General features: G+C 42.5%; 2 protein-coding genes across 3 annotated transcripts; both read right to left on the reverse strand.

Moving 5' to 3' along the window:
- Positions 1 to 266: 266 nt before the first annotated feature.
- Positions 267 to 6395, reverse strand: LOC5518047 (melatonin receptor type 1B-A). The gene is made up of 2 exons (XM_032362614.2): positions 2257 to 6395; positions 267 to 1364 (listed from the first exon to the last, which is right to left on the reverse strand). Exons 1-2 carry the CDS (start codon positions 2890 to 2892, stop codon positions 882 to 884), a joined length of 1119 nt encoding a protein of 372 aa, XP_032218505.1. The 5' UTR covers positions 2893 to 6395; the 3' UTR covers positions 267 to 881.
- Positions 6396 to 6451: 56 nt separating this feature from the next.
- On the reverse strand, positions 6452 to 19113 carry LOC5518046 (flap endonuclease 1). 2 transcript variants are annotated; one of them, XM_032362613.2, is made up of 15 exons: positions 18956 to 19113; positions 18774 to 18876; positions 17627 to 17686; positions 17483 to 17525; positions 17236 to 17337; positions 16656 to 16727; positions 16129 to 16179; positions 10868 to 10953; positions 10549 to 10615; positions 10000 to 10051; positions 9041 to 9120; positions 8688 to 8720; positions 8424 to 8477; positions 7840 to 7968; positions 6452 to 6805 (listed from the first exon to the last, which is right to left on the reverse strand). In XM_032362613.2, the coding sequence occupies exons 1-15, from the start codon at positions 19035 to 19037 to the stop codon at positions 6737 to 6739; spliced, it is 1083 nt and encodes a 360-aa protein (XP_032218504.1). In that variant the 5' UTR covers positions 19038 to 19113; the 3' UTR covers positions 6452 to 6736. The 2 variants fall into 2 exon arrangements, with proteins under 2 accessions (XP_032218504.1, XP_001638024.1); XM_001637974.3 differs by having other exon boundaries at positions 7840 to 8019.
- Positions 19114 to 19326: the final 213 nt, after the last annotated feature.

Here is a 19326-nt window from a genome sequence, read left to right on the forward strand (position 1 = left end):
TCCAATCTACTGATATATTGGTATAAACCCGAAAATTAAGAGTTTGATGACATGGGCACTTAATTGACTGTCAAAAAGCGCAATTTAATGACCACATTTATGCAAAATTCCAAATTGAATATGAATTTTGCGCAAATGGTGATCAGAATGCATTTCGCTCTATTGATTGACTATTGGCGCAAATTAAAGCATATTTTCTCATAATGAACAGCTTAGGTATATGCTTACTCTATCTTAACCTCGCAATTTAACAAAAACACTTGAAAACCTGTATGAATGTCTTTTATTCACAAGATCTCCCATGCTCCCTATATGTACATCTGCGTCATGCAAATACCAGAATTCGATACTCTTGACAATACGTGACCATATTGTACTAAAGTGTTATTCAAAAGGTCTAGGATTATGTAAAGAAACGTGCTATTTACACTAAGGTTCCTACTTCTAGACTCAAGTATAAACATTTGAATATAATAACGTGTCGTGGCAATTTTAGATTTTGTAAAGAATGTTTAGATACGTGTTATGTACAGTTTCTAGTATCAGGGCCGTAGCAGGGGGTGGGGCACTGGGGGCATGTGCCCCCCAATATTTTCGTAATGTTTCTGTATTGTGCCCCCCCCCCCCTCCAAGGCCCGCTACGGCCCTGAGTATAGTATGTGAACAAGTTTATGACCGCACCCTTCACAATAACAATAACAAAAACTATAACAAACATATAACAAAAATATTTACAATGATAATGATGTTGATGGTATATGATGATAATGATAACAGCAGCAACAATAACAAAAATAATTATGATCTATAGTGCTTCCGTGAAGATCGTGAAAAATGACATGATAGTTCTTTATTTACTCACTCCCCGCTCCTTGTCCCTTCTATTCCTCGCCTGGCGATGGTACAAAGGCAGGATTATCGGTAATCACATGGCAAGCGCCTCCCATGCTCTCGCCGGAGGTTTTAGAATTTATAGAAGTTTTCGCATCGCCCCTTTCACCATATCTACTGCGAGTAATCCCACTGTCCGATACATTAAACCGGTCCATAGAAATCCCGGACAGTTGACGGTCGGGCAGGATTGGCCGGCAATGACAAGTCAAAATGCGTTGAAACTCCTCACGGAAGGATTGGCTGCGAAACGCATACGCAAATGGGTTGATAGCGCTGGTCAGAAATATTACGAGTGAGGCGAATACTGAGCCAGCGTTCGTAAGGTCTCCGAGTCCCGACCTGATGATTGACACTACTGTGTACACAGGGATCCAGCAGACCGTGAATGCGAGTACGAGTACGAAGAGCGTCTTGGTGATCCGGATCTCTTCCACACTGATCCCAGACACGCGGCGGAGGGACGAGAACACCTGGTAGAAATGGAACTACGTGAGGGGCGTGGCAACCGCTAAGCGGGGATGACAACCCTAGGGGGGAGGGGGGCAGCTAGCTTTCCGAGGGTAGGGGGGTACACGCGGCGGAGATACGAAAACACGTGGTAGTAAGAGGAACTTTATAAGGGGCGTGGCAACTGCTAAGCGGGGATGACAACCATAGGGGGAGGGGGGTCGGCAACTAGCTTTTCGAGGGTAGGGGGTACACTCGGCGGAGAGACGAGAACACCTGGTAGGAAGAGGAACTATATGAGGGGCGTGACAACCCCTGAACGGGGATGACACCCTTAAGCGATGGTGGTAAGCTAGCTCTTCGCGGGTGGGGGTGGGGAGAAGGAGTTACACGCAAAGAAGAGACGAGAACACCAGGTAAGAAAAGGAGCAACAGCGATTGGGAAGAGATCTAGGGTTATGGAACCCCCCTCCTCCTTGTGAGTAGTAGGACATTATTAGCTGTAGCGCTCGTGTCCAAACTTCTGGAGATGCAAACCCATTAGGTGCCTAGGTAGGGATATTTTATCTGTGAGGGGATTTCGGGTTATTGGTTCGAGTTCCTGATAAGTTCGAGTTGAGTGAGTTCGGGTTATTGAGAAATGCGAGTTAGTGAGAAATGCGAGTTATTAATGGTCGAGTTAGTGAGAAATTTGAGTTATTAATGGTCGAGTTAGTGAGAAATGCGAGTTATTAATGGTCGAGTTAGTGAGAAATTTGAGTTATTAATGGTCGAGTTAGTGAGAAATTTGAGTTATTAATGTTCAAGTCAAATCCGAGTTGTTTATGTTCGAGCTTATGGCAGTTGGAGTTCTTGGGAAGTTTGAGTTATTCAATGTCGAGTTATCGGGGTTCAACTCTGGAATATAGGGCTCACCTGCATATTATGCTCCTTGATGGTGCGCGACACGTGAACATATGACGTTGCCATGACGATGAGTGACAGCAAAACATAGAACACCAGTATGGTCAGCAGAAAGGTCACCTCACCGGCTTTCGTCTCGAAGTACAAAATACACATGTATAAGGACTTGCCGGGCCTGAAATCAAACCGCGCCCAGCCACAAATAGGCGGCAGCCCTACCACCACCCCCACTGTCATCCACACGAGAACAAGAAGCGTGGTCGCTCTCCGTTTCTGGAAGATTCTTTTGTACTTCTGCGGCTTAACAATGCGGAAATACCTGTTAATCGCCGTTAAAGCCATAGTATGCATGGAAGCGTAGATCAGAAAGTGTACAAAGAAGCCTTGGACATTACACGCGACGACGCCAAAAGACCAACGCCCCGTGACGATGGCCGCTAGAGTAAGCGGCATGGTGATGGACGCTGCGAGAATGTCGGAGATAGCGAGAGCAATCACGTAGAGATTCGTTGTGGTACGCAGACGTGGGTTGCGGTACGACGCGACGCACACGAGTAAGTTTCCGCCAAATGCGATCGCGTTGATAATTAAGAGAGTCAAGACTTCGATGGCGAGGACACCATCGCTGGGCGGAGGGATCGGTAGCATGTCACACAGGTGATGCACGTTAGAAACAGCGGAATGGAGTCCTTGTTTCTTTGGACTTCTTCGTTCTTGTTACACACCCTTGTCTAACTATGTATTGCGTTCTTGTTCGCCTTTAGTAAATTGAGTCTTGTTACACACCTTATTTAACTATTGTTCTTCTTTTTGTCCAATACGGAATCGATATACCAGCCAATTAAATGTCAGCGTTTGCCTAAACCCTATCATACATGCAGTTATCCTTTTCACAAAAACAATGGACGGCAACCGGCAAAATCCTTTCTTCTCCAGGCCGCTCTCTTTTATTTCTTCTGTACTTCCTTGATCGTAGCTATGTGTTCTATATAAGAATATATCTGGCTCAGATTAAATAATATTTTCACGCAAACGGTAATGCAATACTGTTCACTTCAGCTCAACTGCGCACTTGATCGCGCTATTTGAATGCGTCGAGAGCACACTTCTGGGCACACTTATTGCTTTGGTCTAAGCAACTAGCGTAGATCGTTAACGACAAGTCTTCCGGTTTTCAATCTATGAAAGATTACTTTTCAAGTTACTCAGACCTCTGTTTCAAAATCAGAATGTTGAGTCCTCGCTAAGCTAAATCCTGTAAAGTAACAGCTTCTAATTGATTCCATAAATAATAACACGCTTAGTCACACGGCTAGTTCGCAAGACAAAGTTCAATCGGCGGTTGCCGCCGAGTTTTACATGTACATCTTCGGCATAAAATCCTTGTAGAATTGGCGTCGTTTTGGAGACTCGCTCAGTGAAAACTTAAAGCGATTGAGAAGATTGTGATATTCTAAATCCTTTTTTCGCCGCGGACCCTGATCTCGGAATAGCAGCCGCGAGGCATGTTGCCTTCTACTTTGATACAAACGAGGCGGGTAGTAAAATATATTTTCCTTGAAGCGGCATTTATCTCACAAAGCCCAGGAAAATATCCTAATTGTGACCGAGGCCCTCCTGTATTTAAGTGTTTTTCCGCTTGGAGGATATATGAAAAACGTCACTTTGTTGCTAAAATTGATCGACGTTAATCGAAATTTGTCATCTTGATTTCGCGATTTTTCACGGATTGTGATCAAACTCCGAAATTCTACGCAATCCGCGAAGCCCGGTAAACAATACTGCTTTCACTGCTTACAACAACCTCTGACTATTGTATAAATATCAAAAGATGTTTCATAACGGAAGCTATTTCTTTTTAAGCTGTTCCCATTTAGATGTATGTTGGTAGATTGAATTTTTCTCAAGGACCTGCCAGAAATTCTCCCGACATATTTGCCTTTTTGAGTGGCAGTTGGCGAGGCGTTGTTATTGGCTTAATAGTGTCACGTGGTTAGCAAGAGCGAGGATACTGTTTTTGTAGCAACAGATCCGAATAGCACAGAGTTATTCCTAACTTCGGTTAGCGGGAAGTGTAACAATATTCTGTTATTTTAAGCAGTATTTACAAGATATTTGGTACATCGCCTCGAATTTCGGTCTTTTCCTGCGTTTGAGCATTTTTTTTACACTTGTTTTCAATTTTAGAGGCGATTCCACTCTGCAATTTACCGCGAAAAGCGTGAAACTGTTCACGTTTTACAGAAGTCACTTGGTGTGCAACAGCTGGGAAGTCAACGAAAGCTACAAATGAAAAACAAAAACACCAAAAAGAAACCCTTATTTGGCTTGCTAGCAAGGAAGATACTCACTGTATCAAGTTTTGAAATGAGGATAATCGAAATGAGGATAAACGATTGTTTTTTTATGAACTAGGTTCATATTTGCGTGTAAGTAGTAGGAAACAGGAATCTGTAAGTCAGAGCGCATGGTTACAAGCGAGCGATACTGCTGATTTTGTCTCTTAATCAGTAAACACAGGGAAATGGAATGCGAGCTATGCAATACCAAAAAAAAAACTAATCAAAAGCGGAAGAGTGAAAATGTCAAATAAGATAGAAACAGAAATTAAAGATTAAATAAAACGAAAGAAGTAATGCCAAACAAGAAAAACAACGTCAAACGAAATTATCTACTGGACAAATAAAAGGTGATATAAAAGGTGAGCGGTTGTTGATGGGATATTAAAACAGCAACATGAAAATAACTGAAAAAAAAAACAGTAGCAATACAGTAGTTCGCCACATCTAAGAACCTGGAAATTAAGAACCTGAAAGGCTAAAATTTGGTATCTTATACATATTTAAGAATCTTACAGGAAATGTATAAGAAATTGTCCAAAAATGTTTAGGTTAAACCATGTAAAAAACATGTTATTGTATGTGGAGAACTTCTGTAATAGCCTTAGCAACTAGTCAAATTACGTAACCAAATAACTGCTATATCTCTGGTGTTGGTAATATTCATCACTTCACTTGCGACAAGCAAGTTTCACCTGGATTAGGTAAACAGATCTAAACTCCCCCTCTGTTCTATTGACCATATGCTCGACTCAATGTCGGTGATATGTGGGCGTCTAGGGTTGTCGGAAATGAGGGCGTTGAAGCTTCAAGTGAATACTAATTAAAAGTTCAGTGAGGACGTATTGCACTGTTCCTTGCTGTGTTTTCCGCTCGACTTCAACAAAGACAGCTGGACCGGCCTTGTGCTTCCATCATTCAAATTCATTAAAGCGTTTTCATTGGATAGCACTAAAACAGTTTCCAATCACGCCACCTCTCCTGAAGGCGCTGGCCAACCAAAACAAGCGGCAAATGCTATTATGTTACTTTGAACGACGGATGCCAGAATGCGGTTTAGTACTAGTTTGACGAAAGTTAGCAGGCTATTAAAAACCGCAGTAAATTTCATTTTAATTCCGTGTATATGATTTCCAGTTGAAATCTGATATTTTATTCCTTGCCACTTGCAATATACTATTCGCTGGAGAACTAATCCTTTCTTTTTTTAATGAGAAATTGCTATAAGAATATCAAATTCTACCAAAAAGCTATCCAGTTGTTTTTTCAGCGAGAACAAAAGTATAAATATTTATTAATGCTCACTTGAAAAAAAGGGATAAAGATGTTTTCTCTATTGGAAAAAAAACAGGTTGATTTTTCTGAACACAGTCCATGGCATGCGTCCAAGAACAGTTAAAAAAAATAGCTGATCATAACATCTATCATTAAAACTACTTTTACTTTTAATTATTATTTTCATTTTTTTGTCAGTAGTTATTCGCTTTTCCAGCCTAAACAGTTGTCTCTCTCTGAGCAGATTTTGCGAAAATAAAAACGAATATGTGACATCTGTATCACTTTTAATTAATAAAGTTATTGATGATGTATTGTGTTACCTATTCCTCGCACCAGCCCAAAACAGATCAGACCAGAACATCGCCAAAGTTTATATTTATATTGTGTAGTTCCAGAAAATATCCATACCCCCCCCCCCCCTATTGAGGGGGTCGGAAGTATGATCCCCCACCCCTCGGGAATTTCCAACCCCCTGGAAAAAGATAAATACAGTAACTGTTAAGGAAGAAGGGCATTTCACCCCCCCCCCCCTCCCCTCTGGAAATTCCTGGGCGTCTGAACCCCCCACTACCCCCCCCGGAATTTCTTATCCCCTCAATGGGGGGGGGGGGGGGTATTGATATCTTCTGGAACTTCACATTTGAAAAAAGATTTGTTACAGTATCTAATACCCCCTTCCTTTCTTCATAAGGCTTCAAAGACTTGCTCCCCCTCCCCTCCCTAATAATGTCTGAACATCACCTATTCAGTTCCTCGCATTTCCTAAAAAGTAACCAGGCCTTCAACCGCTTGTAACCACTCGTCCCTGTGTTTCACCAACACTCGTCCGCTTTAAAACGAAGGCTGAGTTTCTTTTTAGAAACTGTAATTGCAAGTTACTTGGGTCTTTTGAACTTCCCACCAGTCTTGGCCTTTTTATTCTGAGACCCTTTACCATCTTGGAGCTGAAACAAAAAACGAATAACAAGCTGCGTGGGAAGTTTATTCAAGGTGAAACTTGTTCGCAAGTGTATCGTACAGTGAATTGCTTCAATGCGCCGTGCCAGCGTTTCATATGGCGGCATGTCGTGCGAGACTAACCGCGTGTTGTGTAACGGCGTGTCGTGCATCAAGCGTATTGTAGCGTGTCAATGTGCTGTGCCAGCGTGTCATACAGCGACGTGCGAGATTTAAAGCGAGTTGTATAACGGCGTGTCGTGCATGGAGTGTATTGTACAGCGATGCGTGTCAATGCACCGGGCCAGCGTGTCATATAGCAGTGTCTTGCGAGAGTTATATCGTGTCGCATATAAGCGTGCTTGCTTCGAGTGTTGTGTACGGCGAAGCGTGTAAATGCACCGTTCCAGCGTGTCATATAGCAGTGTCTTGCGAGAGTTATAGCGTGTCGCATATAAGCGTGTCGTACATCAAGTGCACTGTAGCGTGTCAATGTGCCGTGCCAGCGTGTCATATAGCAGTGTCTTGCGCGAGTTATATCGTGCCTTATATAAGCGTGTCGTGCATCTAGGAGTGCATCTAGAAGCGTGTCAATGCGCCGTACCAGCGTGTCATATAGCAATGTCTTGCGCGAGTTATATCGTGCCTTATATAAGCGTGTCGTGCATCTAGGAGTGCATCTAGAAGCGTGTCAAAGCGCCGTACCAGCGTGTCATATAGCAGTGTCTTGCGCGAGTTATATCGTGCCTTATATAAACGTCTCGTGCATCTAGAAGTACATCTAGAAGCGTGTCAATGCGCCGTACCAGCGTGTCATATAGCAGTGACTTGCGTGAGTTATAACGTGTCGCATATAAGCGTGCTGTGCTTTGAGTGTTATGTAAGGCGAAGCGTGTCAATGCACCGTGCCAGCGTGTCATATAGCAGTGGCTTGTGTGAGTTATAACGTTTGTGTCGTGCTTCGAGTGTTAAAGCGAAGCGTGCCCCTCTAGATTACGACTGATGTATTTTTACCCTCCCCCCCTTGGTCTGTGTGCCTAACCTTGCGTTTGTTTGCTGGCGATGGAAGCACTTTAAAGAACGAGTCCAGTCGCCCTTGGGTGGAGCCGTGGCGAGCCTTGGTGAGTTTCTTGATTCCTGACCGAATTCTGTCCTCGCTGAATCCTTTCTCCTGGCACATAAAGGTAACAAGCGCTTCCTCGTTAGGTTCCTCCCATTTTAGCTAATAACACAAAGATTTAACAGTTATTTACTTTTTTCTGACTGTAGTGAATACTTTCAAATGCACTCTTGAAACCAAAGCTTTCAAAGACCGCTTAGTCATTCTTGAAGATCACCGATCCACTCTCGAAAATAACATTTTCGCAATCACCGACCAACTGCCGAAGATCACCGAGTCATTACCGAAGATTACCGACCAAATGCCGAATATAATCAAGTCATTTCCAAAGTACACCTGCACATTTGAGACACATTTCCGAAGATCATCGACCAACTGCCCAAGATTACTCTCATTTCCGAGGAGCTTCGTATAATATTTCTATACCGAAATACTGACACGAATTATCAATATGTTGCTATTACAAAATTTAAAAATACAAAATTCTGGATTATGGCTTACAGTACCTCAATTTCTTCGGGGTTTCGGACTTCAGGATTTTTAAACAGTTCACGAGCCTCCTGACATAAGACATGGTCACAATCAGTATTACGTAAAGGCCTGGACTAGAATAAACTGGAGCCGCTGAGACATGAACCTTTATAGCTGATTCGTAAGCGCTGAAGAAGTTGCAATTCATTGTTATTATTTTGCCGCCAAAAGCCGGATCGCGCGCGAGGCTTCCATCCAAAAAGTCACGTGATCTATTAGTGCCAGTCACCCAATCTTACCTTATACAACCAGTTCTCAGGGGGTGGATGTTTCTGGAGAATATAAATCAAGTGTCAACATAGAATATATATATAAAAAATAAATGAACAAATGAATAAATAAAAAATTGAATAAATAAATAAATTTGGTGGAGCTACGTGCAAGTGTTACATTACGTGCTAATACTAATTTAAATAAAATCCAGGTATCGGGTATCTTTGCATAACTTTGGCTATAGTTTTTTTGTCACTTTGCGCCATCCAAAATTTCATCCGAAATTTCGAAATTTATAGTTGGTTATAGTTTTTTTTACTTTCGACCCGACATATTATGGCACAGACGCACAATCATCGAGCTACACATGCACACTCACACTTGTATCAATATTTTCCAGGATCTTGTCAATAGAGCGATGCTGTCTTATCAGGTCCACAGACCTCTTCGGCCCGATCCCTGCAAGGAAAGGGTATGTGATATCAAGCCAATTTAAACAAGGCTAATCAAGAAGACTGAATCACTCAAAGAATCAATTTTTATTGAAATATTTTATTTTTCGTCGCTATCAAGATCTAGTGTGACGGCACATTTCTGCGTCTTTTTGGACTGAATTTGCCACTCAAGAAGTAACGTGATCTCTAAGGACAAGTCGCCTTTTGTAAACAAAAGCAAAGATAGATGGTCGACATTCTTAAAAAGGGGAATGAACAAGAGGAATGCAAAGTCGCTGTTGAGTGTGTTATGAAATTCATTCAGAATTCTGCCCTGATTTCTTCCAACACATCAAAATACTGTACATACTGTACGTGCAAGGAGGGGAATTACTGTCGAATCCGTTGTATCGCGACCCGCGTTTTGATTTGTTTTGGTCTTCTGTTCCGTCAGTAAAACCATTCTGAGCCAATCAGAGTCTCGCTTTGTTCACTTCCCTGGCTATCCTCTGGACAAAAACAAGACAGTGTCGCGGAAGAAAGCAAGGCAACTGTACAAGGCGAGAGATGGAAAAAATCTGATTGGCTTAGAATAATTTGACTGGCGGAACAGAAAATCCCAAAAGACAAAAACAAATCGGTGTTTTGAAAATTCGGCGTTGCAATACAACGGATCCGACAGTAAAGTAAGATTGGCAGAAGGTCACGCTTCAGCGTGCTTCTTCCCCCTCAATCGTTACTCAACAGTAAAGAAAAAAATGGCAGAAAACTTTTCTCCCTCGCAGAAAACTGAAATGGGTTATAATATGTATATACTAAGCAGTATTTCAAATAATTATGACAAAAGTTACAGAGCAAACAGAACATAATAATATGGTAGCAAGCAAAAAAAAAAAAAACTCACCCTTGATTGAGTCACAATAATCGCAGCCAAGTAGAATACACAAGTCTATGAACTTTATAAAACAAAACAGCAACATTACAATAGCTGTTTTAAATGATTTTTTTTAACAAAACTTACATATGAATTTTTGGAAAAATGTATATACGAAAAGCCAATTTTATTTGATTTTGACATGTTTTGAAACTTTTCATTTATTTACTTTAAACATTTAGATCGTGTGATAATAAACCAACAACAAGAGAACTTGTATACCCCTATTTGTTAAAATAAGGTACAGTATAACTCAGAGAACCAGTGACACATTATGGATAGAGTGCAATTGGCAAACTCACTCCCTCTGAGAGAGACTTGAATATTAATTTTTGAGGGATATAAACGAGAACACTACGGTTTTGGAAACCTTGATTCATTACACGAACTGTATTTTTTATTGGTGCATTTTCTTACTTATTCAATGATGCTGAAGCACAGCACACGAATTCTGAAGTGCAACCTTATTTGGAATAATGTAGGTGAATGAGTAAGTGAAATCGAATAATGAATTCTCACCTCATCTTGAGATAAACCAGCTTCACTCAAAACATTCTGAAGATGGAATTCTTTGATGGGCATTTTCCTGGCAATAAGAGGATAATAATCCAGATAATTATGATAATATAAATAATGATTAATAATTAAAGTAAAGCACAAAACAGTAAAACAAAGTAAAACACAAGTAAAGCATGATGAAAAGACATAATGATAACATAAATAATGATAATAATAATAATAATAATAATTAATACAGTATTTCATCAAGTAATGCAAGATGTACAGATAAAATCAGTTGATGCCCTAGTGTCCAAAGATTGGATAACTGGTAACTTACTTTGCCTCACTAAATGTAAGATGTCTTAGCATCACAGTCGTTCCAAATGTTAAGGCATCCATGTCCTCCGTCCCGGTAGCATACACCTTTAAGGAAATGACAATTTAAGCCTCACTGCAGTAACACTGAGCAAACAGCCCTGTCATTGCCCCTAAGCTAGATGAAAGGGCAGTGTCCCTAAGTCAGTGGATAGGCCAGTGTCCCTAAGTTAGTGGATAGGCCAGTGTTCCTAAGTTAGTGGATAGGGCAGTGTCCCTAAGTTAGTGGATAGGGCAGTGTCCCTAAGTTAGTGGATAAGGCAGTGTGTCTGAGTTAGTGGCTAGGGCAGTGTGTCTGAGTTAGTGGCTAGGGCAGTGTCCCTAAGTTAGTGGATAAGGCAGTGTCCCTAAGTTAGTGGATAGGGCAGTGTCCCTAAGTAAGTGGATAGGGCAGTGTCCCTAAGTTAGTGGATAGGGCAGTGTTCCTAAGTTAGTGGATAAGGCAGTGTTCCTAAGTTAGTGGATAGGGCAGTGTTCCTAAGTTAGTGGATAGGGCAGTTTGCCTGAGTTAGTGGATAAGGCAGTGTTCCTAAGTTAGTGGATAGGGCACTGTTCCTAAGTTAGTGGATAGGGCAGTGTGCCTGAGTTAGTGGATAAGGCAGTGTTCCTAAGTTAGTGGATAGGGCACTGTTCCTAAGTTAGTGGATAGGGCAGTGTGCCTGAGTTAGTGGATAAGGCAGTGTTCCTAAGTTAGTGGATAGGGCACTGTTCCTAAGTTAGTGGATAGGCCAGTGTGCCTAAGTTAGTGGATAAGGCGGTGCTCCTAAGTTAGTGGATAGGGCAGTGTGCCTAAGTTAGTGGATAGGGCAGTGTTCCTAAGTTAGTGGAAAGGGCAGTGTGCCTGAGTTAGTGGATAAGGCAGTGTTCCTAAGTTAGTGGATAGGGCAGTGTGCCTAAGTTAGTGGATAGGGCAGTGTGCCTGAGTTAGTGGATAGGGCAGTGTCCCTAAGTTAGTGGATAGGGCAGTGTTCCTAAGTTAGTGGATAGGGCAGTGTGCCTGAGTTAGTGGATAGGGCAGTGTCCCTAAGTTAGTGGATAGGGCAGTGTTCCTAAGTTAGTGCATAAGGCAGTGTGCCTGAGTTAGTGGATAGGGCAGTGTTCCTAAGTTAGTGGATAGGGCAGTGTGCCTAAGTTAGTGGATAGGGCAGTGTTCCTAAGTTAGTGGATAGGGCAGTGTGCCTGAGTTAGTGGATAGGGCAGTGTCCCTAAGTTAGTGGATAGGGCAGTGTTCCTAAGTTAGTGGATAAGGCAGTGTGCCTGAGTTAGTGGATAGGGCAGTGTTCCTAAGTTAGTGTATAGGGCAGTGTAACTAAGTTAGTGGATAGGGCAGTGTCCCTAAGTTAGTGGATAGGGCAGTGTTCCTAAGTTAGTGGATAAGGCAGTGTTCCTAAGTTAGTGGATAGGGCAGTGTGCCTGAGTTAGTGGATAAGGCAGTGCTCCTAGGTTAGTGGATAAGGCAGTGTTCCTAATTTAGTGGATAGGGCAGTGCTCCTAAGTTAGTGGATAAGGCAGTGTTCCTAAGTTAGTGGATAGGCCAGTGTGCCTAAGTTAGTGGATAAGGCGGTGCTCCTAAGTTAGTGGATAAGGCAGTGTTCCTAAGTTAGTGGATAGGCCAGTGTGCCTAAGTTAGTGGATAAGGCGGTGCTCCTAAGTTAGTGGATAAGGCGGTGCTCCTAAGTTAGTGGATAGGGCAGTGTGCCTGAGTTAGTGGATAGGGCAGTGTGCCTGAGTTATTGGATAGGGCACTGTTCCTAAGTTAGTGGATAGGCCAGTGTCCCTAAGTTAGTGGATAGGGCAGTGTCCCTAAGTTAGTGGATAGGGCAGTGCTCCTAAGTTAGTGGATAAGGCAGTGTTCCTAAGTTAGTGGATAGGCCAGTGTGCCTAAGTTAGTGGATAAGGCGGTGCTCCTAAGTTAGTGGATAAGGCGGTGCTCCTAAGTTAGTGGATAGGGCAGTGTGCCTGAGTTAGTGGATAGGGCAGTGTGCCTGAGTTATTGGATAGGGCAGTGTTCCTAAGTTAGTGGATAAGGCAGTGTTCCTAAGTTAGTGGATAGGGCAGTGCTCCTAAGTTAGTGGATAAGGTGGTGCTCCTAAGTTAGTGGATAAGAAAGTGTTCCTAAGTTAGTGGATAGGCCAGTGTGCCTAAGTTAGTGGATAAGGCGGTGCTCCTAAGTTAGTGGATAAGGCGGTGCTCCTAAGTTAGTGGATAGGGCAGTGTGCCTGAGTTAGTGGATAGGGCAGTGTGCCTGAGTTATTGGATAGGGCAGTGTTCCTAAGTTAGTGGATAAGGCAGTGTTCCTAAGTCAGTGGATAGGGCAGTGTGCCTGAGTTAGTGGATAGGGCAGTGCTCCTAAGTTAGTGGATAAGGCAGTGTTCCTAAGTTAGTGGATAGGCCAGTGTGCCTGAGTTAGTGGATAGGGCAGTGTGCCTGAGTTAGTGGATAGGGCGGTGCTCCTAAGTTAGTGGATAGGGCAGTGTGCCTGAGTTAGTGGATAGGGCAGTGTGCCTGAGTTATTGGATAGGGCAGTGTTCCTAAGTTAGTGGATAAGGCAGTGTTCCTAAGTTAGTGGATAGGGCAGTGTGCCTGAGTTAGTGGATAGGGCAGTGTGCCTGAGTTAGTGGATAGGGCAGTGTGCCTGAGTTAGTGGATAAGGCAGTGTGCCTGAGTTAGTGGATAGGGCAGTGCTCCTAAGTTAGTGGATAGGGCAGTGTGCCTGAGTTATTGGATAGGGCAGTGTCCCTAAGTTAGTGGATAAGGCAGTGTTCCTAAGTTAGTGGATAGGGCAGTGCTCCTAAGTTAGTGGATAGGCCAGTGTTCCTAAGTTAGTGGATAGGGCAGTGTCCCTAAGTTAGTGGATAGGGCAGTGTGCCTGAGTTAGTGGATAGGGCAGTGTGCCTGAGTTAGTGGATAAGGCAGTGTGCCTGAGTTAGTGGATAGGGCAGTGCTCCTAAGTTAGTGGATAGGGCAGTGTGCCTGAGTTATTGGATAGGGCAGTGTTCCTAAGTTAGTGGATAAGGCAGTGTTCCTAAGTTAGTGGATAGGGCAGTGCTCCTAAGTTAGTGGATAGGGCAGTGTTCCTAAGTTAGTGGATAGGGCAGTGTGCCTGAGTTAGTGGATAGGGCAGTGTGCCTGAGTTAGTGGATAGGGCAGTGTGCCTGAGTTAGTGGATAGGGCAGTGTTCCTAAGTTAGTGGATAGGGCAGTGTCCCTAAGTTAGTGGATAGGGCAGTGTCCCTAAGTTAGTGGATAGGCCAGTGTTCCTAAGTTAGTGGATAGGCCAGTGTTCCTAAGTTAGTGGATAGGGCAGTGTCCCTAAGTTAGTGGATAGGGCAGTGTGCCTGAGTTAGTGGATAGGGCAGTGTGCCTGAGTTAGTGGATAAGGCAGTGTTCCTAATTTAGTGGATAGGGCACTGTTCCTAAGTTAGTGGATAAGGCAGTGTTCCTAAGTTAGTGGATAGGGCAGTGTTCCTAAGTTAGTGGAAAGGGCAGTGTGCCTGAGTTAGTGGATAAGGCAGTGTTCCTAATTTAGTGGATAGGGCAGTGTTCCTAAGTTAGTGGATAAGGCAGTGTTCCTAAGTTAGTGGATAGGGCAGTGTTCCTAAGTTAGTGGAAAGGGCAGTGTGCCTGAGTTAGTGGATAAGGCAGTGTTCCTAAGTTAGTGGATAGGGCACTGTTCCTAAGTTAGTGGATAGGCCAGTGTGCCTAAGTTAGTGGATAAGGCGGTGCTCCTAAGTTAGTGGATAGGGCAGTGTTCCTAAGTTAGTGGATAGGGCAGTGTTCCTAAGTTAGTGAATAGGGCAGTGTGCCTGAGTTAGTAGATAGGGCAGTGTGCCTGAGTTAGTGGATAGGGCAGTGTCCCTAAGTTAGTGGAAAGGGCAGTGTGCCTAAGTTAGTGGATAGGGCAGTGTCCCTAAGTTAGTGGAAAGGGCAGTGTGCCTAAGTTAGTGGATAGGGCAGTGTTCCTAAGTTAGTGGATAGGGCAGTGTCCCTAAGTTAGTGGATAGGGCAGTGTTCCTAAGTTAGTGGATAGGGCAGTGTTCCTAAGTTAGTGGATAGGGCAGTGTCCCTAAGTTAGTGGAAAGGGCAGTGTGCCTAAGTTAGTGGATAGGGCAGTGTCCCTAAGTTAGTGGAAAGGGCAGTGTGCCTAAGTTAGTGGATAGGGCAGTGTTCCTAAGTTAGTGGATAGGGCAGTGTTCCTAAGTTAGTGGATAGGGCAGTGTTCCTAAGTTAGTGGATAGGGCAGTGTCCCTAAGTTAGTGGAAAGGGCAGTGTGCCTAAGTTAGTGGATAGGGCAGTGTCCCTAAGTTAGTGGAAAGGGCAGTGTGCCTAAGTTAGTGGATAGGGTAGTGTTCCTAAGTTAGTGGATAGGGCAGTGTGCCTGAGTTAGTGGATAGGGCAGTGCTCCTAAGTTAGTGGATAGGGCAGTGTTCCTAAGTTAGTGGATAGGGCAGTGTTCCTAAGTTAGTGGATAAGGCAGTGTTCCTAAGTTAGTGGATAGGGCAGTGTTTCTAAGTTAGTGGATAGGGCAGTGTCCCTAAGTTAGTGGCTAGGGCAGTGTTCCTAAGTTAGTGGATAGGGCAGTGTTCCTAAGTTAGTGGATAGGGCAGTGTTCCTAAGTTAGTGGATAAGGCAGTGTTCCTAAGTTAGTGGATAGGGCAGTGTCCCTAAGCTAGTGGATAGGGCAGTGTTCCTAAGTTAGTGGATAAGGCAGTGTGCCTGAGTTAGTGGATAGGGCAGGACAAGGGAATTGTTAATGAGCTAGGAGTGAGGGAGTGGTTTTCAAGGGTTGGATGCCCCCGGTATGTTGTTGTTGGTAATGCATGAAGCACATGGTTGCTTCCGTAGCTATGTATAGTGTGTAGGGAAGCACCATGAACTAGAGTTCAAGATAAGGCATGGGCTGGAGTTACATGAAGTGAAGCTGTACTAGCAGAGGGTTCTTACAGGACTGAGGTCATTGGTAGGGAAACATCCACATGGGGCTAGAGGGCATGGTATTAGCTTGTATTAGGTAAAAGAAGTAAAGCTGTGCAAGAAGGGGCCTTTACTTGGCTATTTGTGTGGTTACACCCAAAGGCTAACAAGTCTGATAAATGGGGATATACTGTATATTATCTGGGATGGGCGCATGGGCGGGGTAATACCATACACTTGGACTTATAATTTAAGGAGTAATCAGGGGGTTAAGGGCTTGTTAATCTATAGTTATTAAGGATATTATTACTTTTCCTGACTTCACAAGGGCAGCACATTGAGCTTCTGCTTCACATGGAGCCTGAGAAAGAAATCACTGTTCTTTCAGAATAAGCATTTAACACAGCAAAGTTGATCAATTCCAACTAATTTCTTTCTCGATTCTCTTACACCTACAGTACCTACTGGCATTTATCTTTCAACCTATTCGCTGCCCCATGAATAAGCTAAGTTTACAAATGGATACATACGGTATAACTAGAAAAACTACAGGCAAGCTGTAGAATAACTAGGTGGTCTGCATAGGCACTGTGGTTTAAATGCTATGCCTTACACCTTGTAAAAACAGAGTAGTTCGCTTATATTTCAAGCGTTAAGCATGAGCTCTGACAAAGGGCTAACACTTGAAATACAGTTCCAAAACTTAAAAAAGAAACATAGGTATATATTTTGCCATCAGAATGCAGGGTCATTACTGGTGAATTAAGTAAATGGGAGGTTGTCATCAACTGTTTTAGTGACCTTTCCCTAAACAAGCTATCTTGCATCAGGACTTACCTCAACGTATGGTATTCCCATAAGCTTAAGCAACTGTTTGCATTCTTCATTGTGTTCCTTTGTCACACGAACCTGCAAGAACAATGAAAAAAGTCAATAGAAATTATTTGGCATTCCATACTTGTATCTGAGAAATACTGTACATTAGTTACTTGTAAAAAATATTATATGGAAAAGTAATAGAATCCTTTCTAATGAGCCCCCCTACCCAGGCCCGTACCCAGGGAGGGATGCAGGGGGTGCGAACACACACACACACACACAATGGCCGAAGGTCCACTTTCGGTTCTCAATAGACATGCTTTTTGTAGACATAACTATAAAGCATGAGCTAGATCACTCTGGTATGTAGCCAAATCTGACAATGAATGTCCCGGGGAGATACTGCAAAGGCATAAAAAAATCCCTCTTTGTTCTTTAGGGGGTGGCTTCATAATCTGAAGCCAATACTGTAGGTATTAAACTGCATTCCATCTATTAGGTAGTCTAAATGAATGTTGTTGTCACTGTCGTGTTTTTCTTATCATTATTATGATATTCAGTTATCAAACAGTAACTCTACTTGATTATAGAAGCTTACCAGTCTCCTGGAGAACTTGTCAATATTTTCAGTGTCACCCGCTTCCTCTGCCTTTGACAAGGCCTTCTGCGCCTCCTCTCTTCTTTCTGTTCTCTTCGCAAGCTACGTAAGGGAAAATGATATGCTTAAGCAGCTTTGATCTAACTTGATTAACTTTAGCCATTCTTCACTTTAGGGCTTACACAAAACAAAAGTAAACCAGGTTGACAACAGTTTTGTAGATGCAGAATTTCCAATAACGAATTACCTCTCCAGATTTCAGCTGAGGTGGTTTGCCATCAAAGACATACCTGGAAATAGACAAATTTAACACAATAGACAAATTCGACCACTATTAAAAAAACACACACTAAACAGGGGTAGTATAGAAACCCTTGATAATGTAACATACACTGGTTTAATGCCATTTTCCACCATCCGTATTGTTCGGTAAAACAAACCCATCAAATGACTGAAAAATAAAACACATTCATCAAATGATGGTGGGTTTAATGTCATCATATGTAACACTCATCATCATGTGACCTTCAACATGAAAAGACCATTATTGAAGACTGTGTTTTGGTGGAAATCAATCAAACCATTACCAAAGAGTATTCCCAGAGTACATAGGGAGTTCACACATTGTTTAATGTGCAAAGTTCAAATGGCTCTTGATCTTTGCTTTGTTGTTAATTTGTATTTTTACATGTGTAGTTTGAATCTTTTGTATTTTTAAGCCTGGTGCTTCTGGTGTTCTCTCATTGCTTAAAAGTCTAAGCTGAAAGCACCAGGTCAATCCAAAAAGCTGACAGCAGATATATTCGAACTAAGAAATATACTCCATCTGTAGGGAACTATCTCCATACGCAATAAAGCATATTTTCTTTTATCAGTGTTTTATAAAGAAAAAAGAAAAGACATCACCATTCAAACTACCAAGTAATGCCGGAAGACTGCAAAGGATGCATGTCACTATGATGTTGGTTTAATTGACATCCCCCAAAACATGCTTTAAACGAGTTGTCCTTTTTATGTCAGCGGTGGCTGAGTATTACTGCAATGTCAAATATTACAAACCCTTGTCAATAATTTCCAACCACTAAAATAGCTTTCTAGCTTCTGCACTCAAACGAATGGAATTACATCTGGTGCTTTTTGATTGGTCAGGGTCTTGAGAAGAGGTGGCGTTATTGGAAACCATTCTAGTGTTGGCCAATAAAAACACTTCAAGGATTTAGAATGACAGAAGCCAAAAGGCAATAGGCCATTCCAGCTATAAGTATGCGCGCACACTCACCACGGGAACAAACCTCAACTACCGGCATGCAGCTGGTTCTTCGTTTAATGTAAGCTTAAAAAAGGGTGTACAGCATTCCGGTAGTGGAGGTAAGTTTCTATGGTAATGCGGGCACAAACAAATTGTCAGAGAGAGTTCACAGAATAATGAAAACAGTAATATCAATGGCAATAAGGCAATCATGTGCAGCCAAGTCATTAAATGATGGTAAATTTAAAGCCTATAAATATGTATATATGATGAGCTCTTACAAACTTACCTAGTTGTCTCTCCAGCTTCGTTTGTCAGCTGGCTGCCATCACTTCTGACAGCGATTAGAAACTGGTAAATACTCATCGAAGCATCGATCGCGATTTTCCGACCTGTTATGAGAACCAGCTCGTCACCGACATACTTAACCAATCACCCCCTTCGACAACTTTGAACTACTGCTTTACTTACCGAAATAGTTCTTTATTTCATTTTCTTTTATTCCTGAGGGAGCAATGTCACCCAGTAATTTCGCAAGCCCCTGAATTCCCATTATGTGGAAAAGAAATAGTCCTTTCTACACAATTTACGCGCCAAAACAATATTTCCGAGCCCACAAGCTGACCTCAGCGGAATTTATCTAGAGCCCAGTCTCCCGGGCACAGGTAACCGAAATGCCTTTTTTAATTTTTTTTAATGTTTCCAGATCCGAAGCTTGTTTTGCTCGGAAAAGCCAACAAGCGCTAAGTTTTCTTTAAAACCCATATATCCAAGTAGTTTTAGCTATACTGCTCCCAATTATAGGGAAACAACACCCAATTTCTTCCAAATATTGACGTCCT

This window comes from Nematostella vectensis, chromosome 13, assembly GCF_932526225.1.
Source record: "Nematostella vectensis chromosome 13, jaNemVect1.1, whole genome shotgun sequence".
Classification (NCBI taxonomy): Eukaryota; Metazoa; Cnidaria; class Anthozoa; order Actiniaria; family Edwardsiidae; genus Nematostella; species Nematostella vectensis.